At 43.3% G+C, this 22,857-nt stretch overlaps 1 protein-coding gene across 1 annotated transcript in view; it reads left to right on the top strand.

Moving 5' to 3' along the window:
* The first annotated feature begins 529 nt into the window (after window positions 1-529).
* LOC111843458 (astrotactin-2-like) overlaps window positions 530-22,857 on the top strand; it is a 285,762-nt gene continuing 263,434 nt past the window's right edge. Inside the window, exon 1 of the mRNA XM_023811080.2 lies at window positions 530-937. Within this exon, the coding sequence (XP_023666848.1) occupies window positions 598-937 (340 nt within the window). The 5' untranslated portion in view covers window positions 530-597. The remainder of the gene's footprint in view (window positions 938-22,857) is intronic.

Raw genomic sequence — 22,857 nt, 5'->3', positions numbered from 1 at the left:
TAATAATGACCGAAAGCAGAGCAAGATGTAGCTCAATTCTCGGGGTGAAAAATACAGCTACGGCTTACAACATCTGAATACCTTCCAAAAAGGACGATTAAAATGGATTAAGATCTAAAAACTGTTCTTTTTAAGCGTAGTCATGTAAACACGAGTATTAAATAAGTAACAATTTAATAGCGAAATCACCTTATCTCCGTCAGGGCTGAGCTACAGCTGGACAAATTAGTCACGATTAAAACAGAATAAATCCATGCGAGTTAAACATGCATTAGATAATTTTGCGTTAGGGAACCAAACTAATACATAAAAACATTTGCATGCATAAAGAGTGGTGTGTAAAGTATACTGAACAAAAGTTAAGTGAAGTTAATGATGAGTAGTAAGAATGTATTATTTTGAAATAATGCATTTAATAAAATGTAATTGGAGATCGGTAAATAAATTGGAGTGGGTGAAATTATTGGGAAGGGGGGGAAAAGCATAATTCACCTGTGCTGCCGCCTCCTGGACACACACCCCACATCTCCAGCGGAGAGGCTGGTATAAGCGCACAAGCGCTTCATGACTCTCACTTAAAGCAGCAGAAACGGCGCGATGGCCAGGAGAGGAGCACCAGCGCTCGCCACTGCTCTCCTGCTTGGACTCCTGCTTTCAAGCACCGCGGCGGCGGGAGGAGCCGGAGCCGGCAGGTCTGACGACGACAAAGAGAAGGAGAGCGACGCGGAGAGTCCGTGCGAAGTTAAAACCGTGACCGTGTCCACGCTGCCCGTACTCCGGGAGAACGAGTTCAGCTTTACCGGGGGTGGCTCGGGGAGCGTGGCCGGAGGAGGAGGGGGGGAGTCCCGTCTTCTCCTTTTCGTCAGGACAGACCTACCTGGGAGGATCTCCGTGCTGGATGATCTCGACAACACTGCTCTCCCGTACTTCACACTGGGTAATGTATTAACGACCCGATGACGCCGACCACTGTCCCATATTAAACCCGACGACTAGCGAGTAAATCCCGGTGCGTGTCCAGCACCCTATGAGATGTATAGCTTACCGTATGTTTATATAGGTACTGTGCGTGCCTGTCTCTTTGTGTGCGTGAGATACACTGTTTCCAGTTAGTATAACCTTAAATAAATGTCGGCTGTGCGTGAAGCGATGGTCTGCACATCTCCGATGGCTTAATACATGAGGGTCGAAACCTGATCAGAAGGGATTGCTACCAGGAGACCACCTTCTGTTTCCTCCAGTTAATAGACGCTGCTTTGTAAAGCGAGGTATGTAAGAGCGTCGCGTACGGGGGAGATCCCAAGACTTGCACTTCTTTTTGCCATAATAAAATATTTCAAGGTTCCCTTTTCAAATTTACTTATAAAGGGGAACATTCACGTGAAAACAGTGCACATTTTTAAAGACAAACTGCAAGCTTAATAAAGCGGCTGAAAATGTACCCTTGTGATTTTTTTAGAGTAACAATTTCGGATCCAGTATTCCCTATTTAACCGGAGAATACTTCGGAAAAATACCCCTAATACAGTACGGATCATAAGTACATTCAACATGCATGACAGTGTCACGCCATGATATGTTTGCATATTAGAGCAAACTAAACGAAACATGATTATCTTTACTTACTTTGAATTAAGATTCTGAAGAGTCCTTGCGGTTCATTTCGTTAAGCGGTGATAAACGTGCATATATATGCATGTAAAATCTCAATTCGGCTTTAATAAAAAATGATTTCTTCCATTCTTTCTTCATTTTCCTCATCACCCTGCAACGAACTAATTCCACCGATATCACGTTGCCTAAGTATCGTATTTACTGTCGGACAGATGCTCGCCTTGCAGTTTTGCTGCTCGGATCTGCCTGAAAGTGCGCAAGTAATCGTCGCAGCCGTTTCGCCCCATTTCCAGATAATCACACGCACAGTTACGTGAAATGTGTTGCATTATGCTGCAGACGCTCTGTTTTCCAGCCTGTCATTTTAATTTTTAGAGAAACGAGTTCGTGTCATCTTGTTATATAGAAAATAAAATAATTAATAATGCGGTTTTCTTGTGGCATTGTTCCTCGCTGTCAACCGATCCTATATAAATCCTCGGGCGGGCTACTCTACAGCACCTGAAGTAATTAAGATGTTGTTAGATACTGATAAGTTATTTAATTTATTAGTTTATCTGATCACACGTAGCTTGTCAGATGTATTTAGAGTTTACGTTACATTAAAGTATTTTTAGCAAACGGTGCACAGGTGAGTGGTAAAGCACACTGCCAAATAACCATTTATCTCCAGTAAATTATAGCTGGAAGGATAATTAAGTCTTGGCTGTTGAAAATACATGGCATTGTGAGAAAGATTTGGGAAACTTAAAACTATTTCAGTGATATCTGACAGCCCTATAGTTGCCTGCAGTTTGATGACTGTTGGGGAGAGTTTTCTAAATCAAAATACTTAAAAAATGGTAAACCTTAATTAGGTGAGGTAAACAAATTATTTCTGTCAATTTCTGAAAGGCGGAAATCTAATATATACTAGAAAACGCACATACAATTATATGTGTATCTGTAGATAAAAATATAGATGAGGAAGAGTAAAAAAAACATTTCTTTTTAGCTTTTTATGACATATTTAAAGACACGTTTTGTCTCAGGGCAATTAACCATTTCCTTCCCGCTACTGATCCCAGGTCTGACTTTTCCAGCCTCCACATGGTAATTTTCACATTTCAGTCCATTTGAAGGACGTCTACCACTTTTGTACATGGATTTCAAATAACATGTTTTTTTTTAATTGAAAGCTAAAATGCTTGCTGATTGAAAGTGTAATTTTGGCTAATGGTTGTCTTCCAAAATAGAATGTGAGAGAAATTAATGTTTTCAAATACGATTCTTACTCATATGCTCTGAATGACAAGCAGTATTTCAAGAGTTTTAAAAGCCTTGCTTAAGCGACTGTTAATAAAATCATTAGACAAGCTCAAAAGAATTCACTAAAGGTCAGTCTATTCGTGTAATGACATTTGATTTTTTTTAAAAATATACTAATATTTGACAATTAGTATTACCAGCAAAATAATACTGTTACATTACTGAATGAGTGGTAGTGCATGATATAAATATATCCAGAAATCTGCAAAACAAGAACAAAGTCAAACTGTGGTGACAAAAATATCATATGTATGTCACATAAATTAATGCATTCCAGAGTGTACACAGTGATCTATTAGTCTGTATGGCTCGTAGAAGTGTCTTAGATCTGGTGCTTGGGGAGCCACAGACAGTCCACATTTTTGCTCCCTCTGAGCTCCCTGCCAGACAGTCCACATTTTTGCTCCCTCAGAGCTCCCTGCCAGACAGTCCACATTTTTGCTCCCTCTGAGCTCCCTGCCACAGTCCACATTTTTGCTTCCTCCCACCTACCTGCCACACAGTCCACGTTTTGCTCCCTAGGGAGCAAAAACATGGTCTGTGGGTCCCCAAGGACTGGATTGGGAAATACTGTCTTAGACCAATGTGGCTCGTCCACTTGTTGCATACAGAGCTGCTTGGTATAGACATCAAAAATGATGCCTTGCGCTTAAACCTGAGGGACTGAACCTGCTCGTCGGTGTGAGGATGTTAGTCCCCAGTCCCTAAGGACACCATAAACTGGGAATAGGGACTGAGGCGAGGTGAGAGCGGCGTACCATAAACAGCTGACACAAGTCTGAAAAAAAATTACTCCTAGGCCTATTGTTTTGCTTAAATTTGATTGGCTGCTTAGGGAATGTCAAAAATACCCTGTACACAAGAAACCAATAGGAATACTGAAGGACGAAAGGTAGTTGCTGCTGGTGGGATGTTTCTCTGATGCTGGTACATTACCTTCTGCTAAGTGTCTGCTAGAAGGATAGCACTTGGTTGTTGAGGTTATGATTGTGCAACTGTGTATTAATAAAAACTTTATATGTCAGTAAAAAAATAAACCCTTCAGGGCTTAAATCTGTCTGTCAGGACATGGCTTGCGGTCTCGGCTAGAATATTGCTGGAGATGGTCTGTCCATCTGCAGTGTTGACAGACAGTAATGGTGAGCGGGGAACCTGCCTGGCCCTCAAACGTGTGTTTTTTTGTGTGTGTTTCTTGCCTGCGGAGGAGTGGTACAGCCCGTCTGTCTGTGATTCCGCGTCTGGCGGTGGAGGGGATAGCGGTTATGAACCTACCTGGCTGTCTGCTCCAGAGGCCATTACTGACAGGCGGCTCAGCCCGTCTTCCGTTTGGCGCGCCTGTCCAAGAGCCCGTTACCGCCGGGCAGCGTGCGGTGACGTGCTGCTGGACCTTATGGTCGGCCTTTCTTTTTTTTTTTTTAGCTCTGTGTTTCATTAACCTGTCCAGTGAAGCCTGGAAGTTTCTGGCAGGAACTGAAAACCAGTTGACATGGGAAAATCTGGAAATGATTAAGGTGGTCGTACATGGGGACAGTAATTAGGTTCACAGAGAGTTTAAGGTGTGATGTTGCTGCTTGGTTTCTGGTTGCATTGTTGTCTGTGCCAGTGTTAACCAAGAGTGTTCTGTGGGTGTTGGGATTCAGGTTATTTCCTGTGTCCAGGGTTACAGTCCTGAGTTAATGAAATTGAAAGGAAATTTGTACGAGTCTATACCGCCAGAGGTGGTAAGGGCAGTGGAGGGGAGAGAGGTTGCGGTGATGTCCGTGTTCACGGTAATGGGGCTGTGCATCACCAGACGAGCGAGAAGGGGGTTGATTGAGTCAAGAGAAGTGAGTGAAAACTGTAAATCAGTGACACGGGAAGTAAAGACAGGATGCACTGCATCATGGGAAGGTGTCAGTGAGAGTAGAATGGGGGGGTCTGATCTTAAAGACTACGGATAGCATGAAGTACCCATAAAACCCAAGAACTCTTGATTATACAGGCTATTATCCGAGACCTGCCCTGAGCGAAGGTATCGATTCGACATGGAGTCCTTGGATGCACATTTGGCAGAAGAAAGGGGTTTTTTTTTGCGGCGAAAGTGCAAAAAGTGACTGAAGCAGTGAGAGGGGGAGTTATGGACAGGGCAATGACCAAAAGAAAATCAGGAGAGCTCAAGTGAGAAGAGGCTGGACGTAACAGTATGTGCCATTAATTGCACTGTGCACTTGAATAGCGGCATTGTAGAGGAAGCCTTATTTCTCCTGCGGCCATTCGGGATCCCAGGGGATCGGGCCGGATAGAGGGAAGGACAAGGCATGGGCACGTATGGGCAACAAGCTGACCAAAATGGCAATGCAAAAAAAGGTGGTTTGGAAACCACAACACAAGTAAGAGGGATAATTATAGGATGTATGAGGTGGAGGTGGCTCATGAACATCTATCATGGTGGCAGTACGGCGCCCAGGACGGGGAGCCGGTGTTGGACCGGGAGAGTTTGACAGTAGAAGTTATAGAGCATGACAAGCAGGAGCAGATAGGGCAACACGGCAGCTAGAAAAACTGGAAACGGTCCACGTAATTAAAGCACCCGATAAAATGCGGAATAATGGAGGGTGCTGGCCAGACGGGTCCACCAGCATGACGAAGCGAAGGACCTCGGGGTCCAGAGGACGAAGAACAGGAGGCAAAACCAGTATGGGAGGAGCGGGAGATGGCTGAGGAGCAACCGAGTGACTTCGCCGACCCGGGAGTGGGGGGTGGTGGGGGGGGGTATCTGGGGCAGCAGCAAACTCGAAATTGCAGAAACGGAGATGCGGAAAGCCCTGGTGAACTCCAGACTGCTACCGTGTCACGTATTAAAAATGAACAGCTGATGCAAGACAGAAAATGTTTCCAGGGCTATTTATGATCTCATTATATAGTAGACTAGATTTCCCGGGATAGGTCTAAGAACCGCCTTACCCCCAAAAAATAAAATAATTTCCCTCCAAAAATCTGCAGCGGAAACTGTAAATGAGTTGCATATTTTCTGGTACTAGGCTCAACTGGATTTAGCGAATGCATTTTCATAGTGTCACATAAATTAGGGAAAAAATAAACTTTTTCCTCTAAATGTCCAAATCCAGAAACTCTATCTAGAGCTTGTAAATTCCCGATCTGGCTTTTTTTTTCTCACACTAATATTTGATATGTTCTGCTTATACAGCCATATCAAGTTTCCCCTGTTCCTTCAGCCGCAGTTACAGGTACTTGAACATCCGAGGTTGAAGGGTGAGACGTACAAAGTTTGGTCATCCCCGCTAGGCAGTGTGCATGCTGCATGCCCAGCACTGCGTCCCCCTCCAAGCGGTACATCTCAATCGCATGTCAGCTTTCCGGCTGCTTTTCACTGACAAGCCAGGAACAGGAAAGGCCAGAGGAGAGTTAAAAATTCACTGAGCCGTACTGGGGACATGCCGTTCTGTAAATGCCTGACCTTACCCTACACTCAAAGCTCAGCTGGCCGTTTAGCCAAGTTGACAAAACATTCCGTCGAGAGCTCAGCACTGGCAGACATTACTTACAATTACGGGTGAAAACTGTGCAGCGTCGCAGTAGTATGACATCCATCTGTCTGTCGACCATAGCCGCTTATCCACTACAAGTCCTTGATGGGGCTTGGAGCCAATCCCAGGAAGCTTAGGGCATGAGGCAGAGGGCCCTCTGGATGGGCGACACGCCCACGTGTTATGGGCAATTTAGAGACACCAGACGCCCAAAAATGCATCTCTGCGGCATGTAAGGGGGAATCGGTGGAGAAACCGGGCAACAGAAGCAAGACTCAGGTCATTATGTGAGGTCATCATGTTCTCCGCCCCCATGCTATAACACATAATGCTTTATATTCATCTATAACTATAAATCTACAAATAAATATCAGTGATTTTTTTTTTTTTTACTTAATTTCTTAGGACTATGATTAAATGAAACTACTTTTCAAATACTGTCCTTAATTAGAAATTTATTGGATTAATTCAGCTTCAGCACATTTCTCAAGAAGTCGGCCTTGTTACTTATGAGGATAATGCTGCTCTTCTCTGCAAAAAAAGCCCGCAGTGCTCTATGTCAAATCGGAATATACATACTGCAAAATCACCCGCCTCAAACAACCTCAGACGTGTGATGGTCTCACTCGTTGCAGGAAATGAGGCTATAACAGCAGGCCTGTAAGTAATTCTTTTCCAGATTCAAAACACATACACACAGACACACACACAGAGGTTTGTAATTATATCTTTATGGGGACTCTCCATTCATTTCTATGGGGAAAACTCTATCCCCAACATGACGACCTTAACTCCTACCCAGCATATGAGACTTTTGGCATTTTTACTTTTTGATTGCATTCACAGAGTTTTGTGGGGACCTGAAGAATGGTCCCCACAAAATGACAGGTTTTTATTATATTTTGGGGGACGTAATCCACACACACTCCGACTCATACATGTTTTGTGAACTTTCAAGGACTTTGTTGTTGTTCCCTTCCCTGCCTCTAGTGGAATATCAGCACAGAGGCACAGATAAGGGGCTGTGACCTTTTTAAATAATCAATGCCGGGGCTGAAACAGATTGCTAATCTGCCCATTTAGACAAGATTCGGCCCAGATAAGTGATTCCGGAGCCAAGGGAAGTGGGAGCAATTGCATTCAGTGACCAACAATCTCACTGGCCTCCGTGTAAATTGGATTTGTGTGTGTGGGGGGGGGGGGTCGCAGTTTGGTGAAGAAACCAAAGAACAATGTGTGCGTGACCTGAAACGCACCTGGAGATGTGCTGCCCCCCGTGAATCAGTCTCCTGTGTTATTAGGTCGTAATGCAGAAGTACCTGTGAAGTTTGTGGAATGAATCTCACTCTTAACAGAATTCGAATTTCTGATTTGCACAGACTTGCGATGTGGAAGTAGAGTGAACGTATATATATCCTAAAGCTCCATACTTGCTGATCTTCCTGCTCTGTCCTCACCCTCAGGAGAGAATGGAAGTAAAGATCTTGCATAAACAAACAGTGTAATTTGGCACATGCCTCAAATATCAAAGACCAACTCACAAAATAAGGTGTAAACATTTGAAATGGTAACTACATGAAGCTCACTTATGACTGAGAGCGTTCCGCATTTGCAGCTAAATGCCTTGATTTTCATTGTTAATTGTATAGTGATTGCGGCAATTATACTCATTGTCATTGGCATCATTTAATTTCTAAACCACTTGCATCTTCATCATCAGTGCTGTGTCAACCTGTTCTTTATTCCTCTCATAGTTATTGCTCTTGTCATTAGAGTTGTTCATCTCTGGTTCATTTTCTGTCCTTATCACCAATTTCCCTGCTGAATGAGTACAGCTGCTCTTTGTTGTTAGTGAAATCATCCCTGGTGAATGTCATGGTGAGTATGATGATCAACACTCTTCCTGGTGAGTGTCACGGCTTATAAGATGGTTGACACTGTCTCTGGTGAACTTCATGATGTACGAGATGGTTGACATTATCTCTGGTGAATGTCATGGCATATCAGACGATTGACACTGTCCCTAATGAATGTCATGACATGTACAATGGTTGACATTATCTCTAGCAAACATTATGGTGTATAAGATGGTTGACATTATCCGTGGTGAACATCATGGTGAATAAGACTTGACATTTTCCTTGTTGAAGTTTGTGGTGAATAAGATGGTTGACATTTTCTCTGGTGAATGTCAGGGTAAATAAGACTGTTCACATTGTGCTGGTGAAGCTTCTGGTGTATAAGATGGTTGACACTGTTCCCAGTGAGCATCCAAGTGGATAATATATGGAATAGATGTGATTTATATTCAAATATTCAGTACCAGCCCTGGAAATAATTTATTTATCTCTTTAAGATATGCTACTAGGTAAAGTTTTTATTTTGGAACATTGAACTATTTGTTAGAAAAGTCTATATCTGATGCAAAAACAAATATTCTAAGGTGTTAAGAGAAGATATATTTTAGTCAATAGTCTTTGACACAAAATATCTACAAACTCTCTAGAAACAGTTCCCTTGCAGTATTCCATCTCGTTATTGGTGCAGGAACAGGTTAAAGTCATCGCAAAACTGAAAAACAAGCTTAAGGAAACACATTTGTAGAAAAACAAAAAGTATACAAACAGTGAGAACATCATTTCAGTTACTCTTTAGTGTTTAAAGTTAAGGACAGACGAGTCTCCTTCTATCCCTCCATAGTCTGGCCCAATTTTGACATTTTATGAAATGATATCAAATCAGACAGGGCTGATAATGGATTTAACAAGATCAGTATTCTTCTCTTAATGTGCATGGCAAGAAAAGATGCTCTCTGAGAAAATGATCTTTGACTAAAATTGCCGCTGGGATGAAAAGCAATCCTCTTTATGTTGGACAACGCCTAAAACAATCTGAGTGAAGTATGCTGGTAGCATGTAGAAAACTGTGTTTTTGCCTGGGTGATGTCAGCAGATTTCGTAAGTAAATCTCAGGGCTAACAGATAGTGGTGACGCAGCTGCGTCTGCGTGCTCATGTGGCTGCGGTTCACGCCAAAAATAAACACACTGTATGACATGAAATGTTACCGTGGCTGCATCTCGGTACAGCACCCGGGCCTCGCACCCGAGCTCGGAAATAGCCCCCTCTGCTCGTCAAGGCAGTTGGAAATGAAGCGGCCGCTTTTTTCCGTGGATAGATAGTGGCTTCTAATTAGTTTAATTAGCCAAAAAGCTCAATTCTCAATCCAGTCCCAGAGTAAATCTGGATTGATATAGTTACAAAGAGTGCATATGTAGTTACAGTTATTGGCAGGCTTTCTGAACACACATAAGTGAATGCATAGTGCTGAGGCTTTGCAAGCAGAGGCCTATAAAAGGGCGGGGCCACAGGGCCACTGGTCTCAGCTAAAAGCTGATTGGCCCCCAGAGTGCCCCTTCCCCTGTCACTCACTGATTTGAAACATATCATTGGTTAATAATAAGGTTGTCCCATTTATGTGAATTATGGCCCCTCGTATGCTCCTCCCCACATAAAAAATAAATAAAATCACCTCTGCTGTATTTCAGTACTTTTAAAATCCATCTCCAATTCAACAAGAGAATCTCTGTCCCTCTGGGGGGAAATAATTAGAGACGGGATGGTGTGAAGTGGTGACGCCGATGATTATTTCCCTGCTTTTAAAATTCATCAGTGTCCCTGTGGTCACCAAGTGCTTTCTATCAGCATTAGGCTGAGGGGGCGAGTACAGGGCTTCTCAGTGCACATGCCGCAAAGTCACCATATCTGTGTGTTTACAACTCTGCTCAACTGCCTTGGCCGGCAATTAGTGCCGTCAAGAACATAGCATTCATTTGTCTGCTCCAGTTAGAGAGAAACTGGGCTACGGATTGCTCTGTGGGCCTTAACATTCTCACTATGTACATATCTGTCTAACTCCATGAATATGAGCATAAATTCCACTCAGTAATATGGGCACAAGTAAATACAGGAAGGAAAATGCAGGATGGATTGGAAGCAAATTCAAATATATTAAAGCACATTGACCAGCCTTACTGCTTCAACTTATGGACCAAATGTGGTACATTTAGAGGCTACGTTGGTGTGAGAAGGGTTGAAATGAGGTGTTGTGATCCAGATAAATATGATTTATTGGTTCTTCGTTGGAAATTAACTGGATATAACACTTAGACAGCAGTTGTTGTTTTTTTGTTTGTTTGTTTTATTTTTTATGTTAGCTTGTGGCAAAAACCTACCTTTATGTTGAAGACACAAGATCCCAGAGTACTGTGATATTAGCTTCCAAGGCTAGCTTTGGGTCAGGACCCATAGTTCTATAACCGGAGAGATATCATAGCACCACAGGGATGAGAAGTGAGTATATTATGATCAAGGTGCAGCAGTTGAAAGCGAAGTGAAGCATCTCCAAACACAGGTCATCCCGCGGGCTGACGAGAGTGTGAGCACAGAGGCGGGCGAAAAGATTTCGCCGTGAGTCATGCGTGTCCTGTCTGGAAATTTTGAAAGGTGTAACGCAGCTCGATAACTTAGCGGCATTGTGTAAATCGCCCACGAAAGCACTCGTTTTCAGGCCAAGCGGTGCGAACACCGTTGATGGAGTTTATGAAGAGACAAAGGGCCAGATGAAGTTGAAATTATTCGTTAGTCTCGATGAACAGACCTTAACGGAACAAGCCGCTTTACAACCCAGACAACCCCCCTCCAACTGAGAAAGCTTTTATTGTGCCGTTAATGGTGTGAAGCATTGCCCGACTCCCTGAATTCTATTATACGGCAAGTTTAATCACAGCACAGTGCACCGCGTCAAGAACGGTGAGTGATTGTCGTCTAGTCAAGGTCATGTATACTGGCCCACGCTAAAAAGAGATGTGTGTTTGACGCAGGAGTGCACCCAGTCCTGGCACTTGTGAGTTCGCTCTCATCCAACAGAAGCAGGAAGTACTCGGTTCAGTTTACAGAAGCCTTTGATGGAGAGGCAGCAGTCAGCATTGGGTGGCAGGTCAACTCCAAACCATGCCATGTCAACGTCAGTGAACTGACAGCTGTAGCCCAAACCCTATCATCATATTGACAGGAAAGCAAAGCACAGACTAGTTTTTTCTTTTCCTGTTTGGTTGGATGACATCAACACCAATGGGCAACATTTGACAGACGGCTGCTGGGAATGCCTGTTCAAGATTCCTCTATTTAAACATTTGTAAAAAAAATTTTTCCAAAACTCTGTCTTTAGCACTGTAATGTCATACCGTAGGCTCTGGAGAAACGTTGTTTTGTTTTCCTGTGTATTATGCATAGCTGAGATGACAGTAAAGCTTAACTTGATTTGCCTTGACGTAGCCTTTTATTCGTACCTGTAATCTTGCAGAAAAAGGTAAACGGCAGAGTCTTTGCCAAGATGCTCTTTGTATAAAGCATTTTACGTAGTCACAGTCTCAACACAGACTGAGAACGACTCAATTTAGTTTTTCTTACCAAAAGTCATTTAACGGGTAAAGTGAATTACTAGCTAATCGTAATGATACAGTATGTTTCTGTTTACATATTATTGTGAGGCTGTCAGAACAACAAGGCATTCTGTTCTCCGTCTAGGTTCTCTGAATATTATTCTCTTCTTCCTCTAATCTTGATGTGTCTGTTTACACAACTCTGCGCTATTGATCAACATGACACTGTCACGTTTAATTTTGAACCTTTTTAAAATCCTCATGCTAACAAAGAACCATGCGATAAACCAGCGAAGCACACCATATAGTGAGGATGGGCACTCTACAGTCTGCGTTAAGTCTAATGCAACACTTAAAATTTTAATGCCATTTTGCATTGATTGATGCGTCTGAGAACTTTCTAGAGAGCGTCGCTGGCACGCTTGCTTTGCGCCATAGATAACTCCGGTAAATCATGAGCAAACCTATTGCGAGCAACGGTTTACTGCTTGGCTGAAAAGCAGTCTGCCTCTGATGGCAAAGATGACTGATTACCGGGAGTCTGCCTCCGATGCAGTACATAATTTACATCTTCGCGATGCTATTCAGTCGTTGCATTTGTTTCTGTCCCTGTTTGCGGGCAACACTTTCTTTCCCATTTTAGCCACGTGCAGATTGAATGGTGCGGCATCCATGCGGAGAGCAGCGTGACGCGGGTAGCCGCCTCAGCTAGCTGCGCTCAAATGAAATGAAGTTAATTTAGCGGCAGCTTACACATTCTGCTTCTCTGGAAATCATCTACAGGTAATGGGGGGCGGGGAGGAGGGGGGGGGGGAATGCAAATTTGCCATTAGTTTCTGCATTGGTGTGCGTTCCTCCGTCTGTACAGGGCTGCTGACAGAAAACAAATTCCATGAGTCGCTCTTCCAACATTCTCTACTGTCGGAAACAAAAACTTCTTTATTTTATTATCCCACACAGGTGTAGCCTGTCGAAGCTTCTGCAGTCCCAAAAGAGTATCATAAATCAAAATAACATGCAACCTGTTTATATCCCTGCCAGCATCAGTTTTATTATTTCCTCGCGAAATACACATTCTTTTTCATTATAATGGGATAGTTTTACCGAAGTCGTTCACAATATGCAGTCAGGGAAAATTCGTGACTACAAAATGTTTTTTGGATGGAGGATTTGCAGGCTACCCTCATTGTTCCTGGGGTGAGGTTCCTTCCCTAAAAAAATGTCAGTTATTAACATATCTGCAGTAGTACGGCTGCCATATAATTTCTTCTCTTCGGCAAGATCCATGTATACACAGTAATGCTGAAGTAAAACAATGAAATTGCTTTAAAGGAAAAAAATGCGTATGCTGTGCAGTAATAACTTTTCATGGATGAGCGAAATTTTAATTTGTACATTTGGTCGTCAGAAAATGTGTCAAAGCAATTCTGTCAGTGTGATAAGTCCCAACTATATTTCACATAACCTTTTCTCCATTTGCACTAAAACATGTCAACCAGATGATACCACTGGCCTAGTTCACCAAAAATAAGGATTTATTTGTGTCATATTATGGCCACTGAACTGCAAAACATAAACTCAAAATATAAACCTTTCAGAAGTTATTTAGGTAAGTTTCTCAGAAACTATGCGCGTATTTAATGCTTTTTGGCAATAGATCACATCAATATGTATGATATGCAAAAGTGAAAATAGCCTTTGGAGAAAACTTTTTTTTTTTTAGGTTGATTAAGTATGGAGAGATGCACTGCTCACCGCTGGGCTGAATTAGCCTCCTGCATGGACATGCGCACGGCGCCACGACCACCGTTAAAGAGCATGTCTTCTGGCCTTTAAGCTTGACCTTCGGATGTAAATCAGATCACGTACTTCTAACCAGAGGCACTCCCCTCTGGGTAATGCCCAAGGTATAGCTGGACAGTTTGGGTCTTTGTACTGGACTGGACGAACCCAGAGAAATCCGGCCAAGTGAGGCATTAAGGTTTCCACCTCACCCTTTCACATCATGGTTAGGACTTACCCAGAATTCCAAGCACAGTGAGCTGTACACTGCACACTTAAGTCCTTATAATGCTTCGGTTTCTTTTGCTCTGACTGGTTATTAGTGACCTTTGTAAGATGCTGGGGAGTTTTGTTTGCATTCTGGGTGTGGGGGCATCCTGTAGCATGTTACAATGTCTCTTTTTTCGTATATGCTCCCGCGTATACTGCTTATTATAGAATATTTTCTGCATACTGCATATATTTTGAAATGTAGCGTGGCGGAAGATATAATGTATTTTGTTGCCAAGAATATACAAAAATGTGGTCATTTCGGAAATCTATCACTTAAGTAAAATGCCGAGGAATTGTTCATAAAAGTTTACATTTTCCAATCAGTTAATTAGGGAATTTATTAGGAATTTAATACAGTTTGGCTTTGACTAAACATGTAGAACCATGTGATGTATTCTACATGTGCTGCTTATTATAATGAGCTAGCAGGAACAATCTCGATGATCTAAGCATATAAATGTATGGACCTGCATTTTTTAACAGTCCAACAAATTACTGACACAAAGTAGCCTAACGAGACTTCAGAAAATTGAAAAACATGTCCGCGATTAAATATGTACTTTTATGTTTAGAATAAAAACGTATTTGAGAGTGCCGATTTAATTATAGAAGTATTTTTTCCCCCTTGTTATTGTTGATAAAAACGGCATGAAGGAAAATGAACGTGGCTTCATGTTTTGGCAGTGGAGCCTTGTGTGTTTTAGTTTTTTTTTTTTAATTATGAAATCTGTTGTGTAAATATTTTTGGTCTCACTACACCACTCTGTATACCACCACGTTGAGCTGAACCAGAAACAGATGGATCTTTCATTCTTAACTGCAGATCAATGTCTTCCCTTAGCCAAACGGATACAAATATGGAACAAGCCATTCTAGCCTATTATAGGCAGCTGTGTTTGTTTAGTGAACGTTTCCCTTAGTTGTTCCTGTAGCTGTGGTGCACTGCACTGATAATTTTAAAGGTCACCAGTTCAAATTATGGGCAGTGCGTGTAAGTTGTTACCCTTCCCTCTGTTTTAAGTCGCTTTGGATAAAAGTTTCGTGTACATGGATAAATGTAAACATCTCCAGTTGGCTACCCTAGTTGTTTTTGTCTGGCCATCTGTAAATAAAAGTAAATAAAAGCGTTAAACTTAATAAACATTGCCTGGTACCCTTGAAATTTCGCAGGCCTGTATATTTCATTCTAATGCCTTATATATTAAGGCCTTGCGAATTATGGCTGACATTTCGGTAAAATGTCGAAGTGAAATTGGCTGAGAGGCACGGAGTATAATTCACTGCGCATTTTCGTATTAAGTTACTCTTGTCAAAGTAGTTCAGTGATTTGCAGGAAAGTTTTTTTTTTTTTGAATGCTGGTATACTTTGTCATTTGTAGTTTACATTTAGACATTTAAAGAGAAAAATACAATATGTAAGAGCAGTGTTTCCTGCCCATGGGTTCCTTTTTGGATGGAGCGCAAGCTCTATGGCTTCAGTCTCATTGACATTCCACGCGCCGCCGCCATTCGGGGCCTAACCTTCTACTTCGTCAGGTATTTAGTCTGGCCCGGGCTCTGCTTTGATCCTCGTCCAATTACCCAGCGCCGCACTATTGTGGAACATGTAATGCGGGGGCCCCGGGGGGCGCTGTGTATTTAGGAACAGCTGGGAGCGTCAAGCTTAGGTGTGGGCTGCACCCCCGTGCATCTAACAATGCGTCCTGATGGATTTACCGCTTTAAAAGAAGCCCGATCGATATCCAGAAAAAAGAGACGGATGGATGGCTGGATCAAGGGTTTACAGAAGCGGGCAGGAGCTGCCATTTGTGTGTAAATTTACAGGCGTCCGCTTCTTGGGCGCTGTGGTGTTTCGGCGGTCATTAGTATCGCCTCTAGGGCCAGGGGGTTCGATTCCCACCCCTCACTCGCCTTTGCTTGGGACGTTTGCACGCTCTACCCGCATTTGTGTGAGTTTCCTCTTGGCGCTCCAGCTTCATCCCATGCTTCCAAAGCATGCAGTTAAGCTTATTGGTGTTCCAGATTCGTCCATGGTGCGTGTGAAGGTTTTCCCTGTGATGGACTGGCATCCCATTCAAGGAGTCCCCTGCCCTTTCATTCCTGGGATGGGCCCAGTGCAGTCCCCGATAAGTGGGTAGATGGATGGGTAATTTTTTCAATAAAATCGTTAAGATTGTATATAGCGGTGCCCTAGGGTGGTCAGGGTTCGAGTCTCCACCATGGCTCCATGTGTGTGGACTTTGCATGTTCTCCCCATGTCCACGTGGAAGTACCTCCAGGTACTCCGGTTCCCCCCCACCCCATGCTGAGGTTAAATGGAGTTAGCAGATTAACTATAGGTGTGAGTGAGCGTGCCCTGTGATGGGATGGTGCTCTGTCCTGGGATGTTCCCTTGCACCTCTAGGCTCATGACCCTGAATAGAATGAGTGATTACAGAAAATGAATAGAGAGAGAGCTGCATTCTTCATTGTAATCTGGGCCTGTTTGCCCTGCTGTTTCCTTGTTTGTTCGACGTTCTTGGCCCTTCAGTGGGTACCACTTGTTGAAGAACATACCCTGCAGGTGACTGTGGGAATTACCTGTTGAAAATGCATCAGTAAGAGGGTTTCCCCATAAAGATCCTATGATTGATTTGTCTGGGACGTGTAGTTAGCAGATGTGTCTGACGGAATGAGCGGCTCTGGAGGAGAGACCCCCACAAGTAAACCAGAGGTGATAATGATAAGGTGGAGTTAGTGTGAGGTGAGAGTAACGCCTTGGTCTTCATCCCCTCAAAGCTGTAGATGGCTGGAGAAGACAAGACACCGATAATGTGAGGAGCATGTTAAGGCCTGTATGGCCTGCTCTTTGGCTGACTTCGGAGGGGAAAAGAAAATGTTATGTGAGAACAGCCTCAAGACCGCGTTTAAATATTACTGTCACCTCGATACAGGAAGTTGACATGGATGATATGGGCTTTCTTTGGTGACCCAAATACAGCCACCCCTCCAGGCTACAGAATGTGCCAGAGCATTTAGAGGCATTTATTTATATATTTCCGTAATTCATTTCAGTGCAAGGTTATGTGTATTCACTTCCGAATATAAATCTGTCAAATGGGTCAATGGGACACGGGAAATCACCTTGAGACTTGATGTATTCACAGGAATCGTGTCATGTGACTTTGGCACATAATTAAACCTTTATAAAGCCTTTGGCCTCAATGGGTATTTGTGTAGATTTTGTTTAAAATTGGATTGTATTGATCCCTCATCAACTCTCAATTTAAACATCTTTCTTGGGAGGTGCAGACCTACGGACGTCTATCTGCGGACGGTAATTACTCAGAAGATCATGTTTGGTACGACAAGAGCAGTCAACATGTATATCATGGCCACTCAGTGGAGCCAGAAGGCATTGCGGGCAGCGTGGGCTTATCAACGACGTGGTTGAAATTTAGCATTAAGGAGGTGAATCCTCAATGCTTCTGTTTTGTGTTTTTTTTGGAGCCCTTTAATGAAGTGCCAAAGCCATTAAACCCCATGTGACTCGTGGGTAAAGGGGCGCCAGGTTGACCGTAGATTGTTTCCGACGTCTAATTGGCCAAAAGGAAACCGGGGCCCACTCCTTCGGTCAGACGTGGTGTTTCTCCTCTCCGGGGTACTAGGTGACTTCTGCTGATTCTGCATTTCTGCTACTCTCTCTGACAGCGGCCCAGTGCACCCAGAGAGAGCGAGAGAGCGAGCTAGTGGAAGGCAGCTGCGTTTCTGTTCCTGTCCTCGGAGATGTCTGGGCCTGGTGCTGGCACGACTGCTAATAATAAAGCAGGCCATGGAGAGTCTGTCATACTTCCTGGAATGTCCAGATGTGCCTCTCTAGTTATCTCAGGCTATTTTTAACACACCTAACCCCTATGGGAGGGACAGGAGCTGCACTTCATTATTTGTTTGCTAAGCAGATGCCGGGCAGGTAAGGATTTCTCAGCGCAGGGAGAATTCAAGTTTGCCAGAAAAGAGAGGAGGCCACCTCTTCATGGGGTCCCTTGGTGGACAGGAGAGGATGTTATTAGCTTAAAGGTGTAATGTATGTGTGAGAGGCAAAAGGTCAACTGCCTCAGATGTTGATAGTTTTAAGGTAAATCATGTCTCATTCCCCTAATGCAGACATTATAAATCTCCAGAGATGAGTAGCATTTTGTTGCGTTTTGTTTGGTTTTGTTGTCTTGCAAATCTCTGCATGCAAAATGTAACTACGCGTCATTGCAGGAATTATGCTGTCACCAATGAGTGTCACTGTGTGCTGAAGTTCTTGTTACCGGCGAACATTGCTGGAGTCAGCTGCTAAAACGACAAAGGTGGCAAGGCCAGAGGAATGGCACAATTCCCGCAACCATCTACAGCTTAAAGTTGAGGTTTGACAGGAAAATGTACGTCCCCCATAATTAGGGTGGATGAATGACAGGAAAACGTGCGTCTCCCCTAATTAGGGCGTAAGTTACAACTGTAGTAGTAAAACAGGTGAGTTCTACACGTAGCAGGAGATGATGCTGGATGGGCTGGCGCAGTGGCTCAGTGGTTATCACTGGGCCTTCTCGCCAGCATGGTTGTTGGCTCAAATCCCAAATCCTAGTTCTGAGTATGTAGAGTTCTTATGTTTACTTGTGTTTGCATGGACTTTATACAGGTGAACCTGTAAATTGTCCCTAGTGTGTGAGTGTGTCTTGCGGTGGACTGCTTTCCTGTCTATAGTGTCAGTTACCTCGTTCCCTGTAATTCACAGTAACGTCGAGCAGGATAGATGGCATGGACACTGGATGTGGACTCTAACCGAATGGTAATAGACGATGAGATCTTGCTGTGGTTTCAGGACAGAATTCGACTCATTTGCACAGGAAATACAATGGAGTTTCCATGCTGAAAACCTTAAATTAGCCAAAAGCACTGCAGTCTTCATTTTGTAGACAGATTTAAACAAGGCTTTAATTTTTCACTGTTGTGGTTGGGTCACTATAAAAGTTTACACGCTGTGAAAAGCTGAGCACAAGTTTTATTAAGTAATTCATTTACTGCTGCTTTTGGAATTGTTTAACAGACGAAGCACACAGGCCATGACCAGAAAAAAAGCCAGTCCCCCACAATGCATCCCATAGTGTTCTCACTGCTTTATAACCCTTTTTCTTTGCAAGCAGAACTGCCACATTTTCTCCGTGCACATGTAGGTGAGAGTGTAGGTGACAGTTTGCATATATCTTCTCTGCGTTTATGACATCTCATGTGGTTATATGTCAAGACATGGTACGCCTTGTAACAGCCACTGGTCCAGAGAGACTGAAGCCTAACAGCAGAGGTGTGTGTGTGTGTGTGTGTGTGTGTGTGTGTGTAGTGGGGGGGTGGGTGGGGGGTGGTCAGGTATATTTTACATTGGTATGTGATAAAAATTTGCTATTTTGATGTTGTGGGAAGCACTTTTTCCATGGAACTCAATTTCATGTAAATCTGTGACTGCAATCAAAACACTAAAAATGTCAAAAGTATTTTGTTTGGTTGCTTATGGTCAAGGTTAGGGCTGGGTAGGGGATAAGGTTGTCATTGTTAGGAATCAGGAAATGAATGGACAGTCCCCACAAACATATGAAATGTGTGTGTGTGTGTGTTCTCATTTCCCAGAAATACAGGATATACTGTACATGCATTCCCATCCACTGAGACCTTTCAGTGAACCCATAGGCAGAAATGACAGTGACCATGGACACGCCCTACCGCTATACGGCCATAAACAAGCCCATATACATTACAATAATATAATAAGTGGCTAATCTTACTAATGCGACTTGGATATAATCCCCATTCACACATTTATCAACCCCCAGTGGCTCATTTGCAAGTTAATGTGAGGGACATTTCGCTTTGTGGAATTATCATGAGTCCTGTTTTTTTTTGGTTTTTTTTGTGTGTTTGTGTGTGTGTGTGTGTGTGTGTGTGTGTGTGTGTGTGTGTATATATATATATATATATATATATATATATATATATATATATTATTACTATTTTGAGATTTTGCTTGAAATAGGAGCCTTATGTCACTCGTGATCCTGAGGGATTCCATGTTGTGCTGAGACAGTTACCCAGGCTGCTCTGTGACAGTGATGCACACCAGACCCCCCAGCCAGTACAGCAAGTCGTTGGCGGGCGAGAAGAGGCGTGAGACCAAACTGCACACGTGGGTTGTCGAGCGAAGCAGAGTGAAGGAAGACTAGCCTGTTATGTTGTAGTCCTGTTCCTCATTAGCATACCACCAATCGGTTTACGTTAAATCCTTCAGCGATTCATGTAATAAATAAATATGCCATGTCCTCATTCTCATTCTCCTACCAGTGCGGAGTAGAACCTCATTTCACACCTAAACCATAGTGAGATGGTGTTTAAGTCGCGGGGATTAACCCTCCCTGGCCAAATAGGACATATAAGGATATTTACGCTGAGGGAAAGGCCATCCAGTCTTCTCCTGGGAATGAAAATTGAAGCAGAAAATAAAAGGGGGATTCCGCTGACCAATTATCAAGAAGGTCCTAGTGACGTCAGATCCGGATTTAGATGCCTACAATATACTTGTCTGTCATCCCCAATTGTAAGAAATTACTCCTTTGTTCCTCTGCAGTCCTCAATCGATGTGAGAGTAGCAGACTATGAACCCAGGCAGCTTAAATCGTCCTCATGCTTTTTTAGAATTGAGGCATTGATATGACGGGCCCAGTGACAGATGGGGTTGAGGAATCTTCTCGCGCCCGTGTTCCGATGTGGCATCGTCAGGCAGAAGCCTGTGTAAGTCTGGGCTGGCGTGCAGATGTGTCACCACGTGAGGGACGCAGCAGGGCTGTACCTGGGAGAGCCCACAAAATCTAAGCTGGTGTTTGCGAATCTTGGGTTGTGTCAGAATGAACTCATAAAAACCTGACTTTTTCATAGCTGGATGCATCTCAAAGTGCTGTTGGGATTGCGGAGGAGGTTTCTGCAATCCGCCTGGTGGGGATCCCGGTATCAAAACACAGAGACATTATCCTCTTCCTCAATTGTCGTCTTTTCGGGTGACACAAGAAACCAGTATGAAAATGTGATATGTGTCCTGAAGAAAAACCCAGCTTGTTCTGAAGAGCTTGATGTTTCCGGCCAGCTACATGACAAGAATAGGATTCCCACTTGTCAGTGCTGCTGCTTGAACTCCTGGATCTGAGATGCTGAGCTTGCTAATGAGATCATCAAGCAGGCTGGAAGTTGGGAGGTAGAAACAGGTTTCTCTTCTTCTATGGAAACATGTTTCTCTTTTCGAGGTGGATGCTGCGTTCTTATTGCCGCCTGGCAGCTTGCCGAACACTCCCTGACTGTTCTGTCGTTGGGTTTAGCAGCGCTGCAGAACTAGAGGACATCCAGATAGATGCTGTGCGTAACCATAGAGTAAGGAAGCCCTAATGCTTTTGCAGTGGGGGACATGCTGCAATGGAGATAGTTCTTCCGCTCCTACTTGATGGTCTCCAGGACCTTGCTGGAATGCCTCTCTGTGGTCTGCCTCAGGCAGATGGCATCCAGAGGAGAAACACGGGGCAAGGGAATATTCAGGTTTGAAACAGATCTGAAAGAAGACAAAACAGCTTCATTCTAAAGAAGTCTATTTTTACAGCAACTTCAGCTGCATGCTAAAAGGGATCTTTACAAAAAGTAATATGAGATGTACAAGAAATAACCATACTGTTTCAATAGAGGAGGTATTAATATTGTTTTTTTTGTGGTGGCTATGGCTTGCCATGGGACGACTATGATGTCAGTGTTGGAAAGGGGGCTACCGCGCATTGACGGCAGTAACAGAAGACTGGGCTGGAGTGACTGCGGACAGCGATCGAGCGGATTTCCCAAATGCTTTACGTAATACAACTAGTGGGCTTTTGGTTCTGGAACATGATGATGACTAGGAAGGTGAGTAAAAGACTGCGATGACATGGACCTGGATAAGCTTATATGGGGGGAATCAAACGTCCTAAAGGGCGAATCAAGTGGCTTCATGGGTTTGTACCCATTCAACTCTTTTTGTTTGTTTGATTTCTTTTTTAAGCTTGATTTCCTTTTTTTATATGTATATATTGGTCTGTCTCCTCTCCCCCCAGTTTAGTTACATTATTTCACCCTCCTCCTCCCAACATACCTTCTTTTGGCCCAAAAAACAAAATGCAGAAAGTTTACGCCAGGTCCTTCCCAAGTTCCTTTGGTCATGTGACATTGTCCTCAAGCTGATCAGCCCAGACTTTGCCTCTAAAAATCAGGGAGAAGACCCTCCCACAGGATTTTAGCAATAGGAAATGGTTTTGGAGCTAGAGAAAAAAATTTGATGAGAAACGACTAGACTAACACCCGGTGAGAGAATGAGTGTCTGGTATTCATCACCAAGGAGATAGGAGAGATTCAACAGGGACACCTCTGAGACACTGTTAAGGACTGCAGAGAGCTGGAGAAGAAGAACATTCACTTCAGGAGTCATTCAACCCTTGAGTGCTCTTGCATGAGATCCCATTGTCTGAACATTCAGAACGTCTTAGTTAGCTGACAACCTCCTTAGCAAGGTCAACACCTCCGAGCTCCAGAAGCTCAAACAGCAACTTTCGTTTGAAAGAATCCCTTAGCTGGTCGTCAGTGTTAGCCATCAGTTAACTGCCAGAATAATTCAGTTTTATTTAAAATCTATTCCATGGTTGTTCTTTCCTTATAGCCCTCTGGAAGCAATTCCTAGGCTAATTTGAAAATTATCCAGGTGTTATATGCATACTGTATATCCTATAATTTGGGACTTTTTAAGAAAAGACTTTGTAGTCTTGGTATTTCCGCACCATATTAGTCAAATTAATTCTTCAAGCAACATTCATAATTTCAGCTCTACTTTTGTTAA

Source organism: Paramormyrops kingsleyae, chromosome 7 (assembly GCF_048594095.1).
Source record: "Paramormyrops kingsleyae isolate MSU_618 chromosome 7, PKINGS_0.4, whole genome shotgun sequence".
Lineage (NCBI taxonomy): Eukaryota > Metazoa > Chordata > Actinopteri > Osteoglossiformes > Mormyridae > Paramormyrops > Paramormyrops kingsleyae.
The sequence above is the reverse complement of the archived record's forward strand: the minus strand, read 5'-3'. Positions and strand labels throughout refer to the sequence as shown.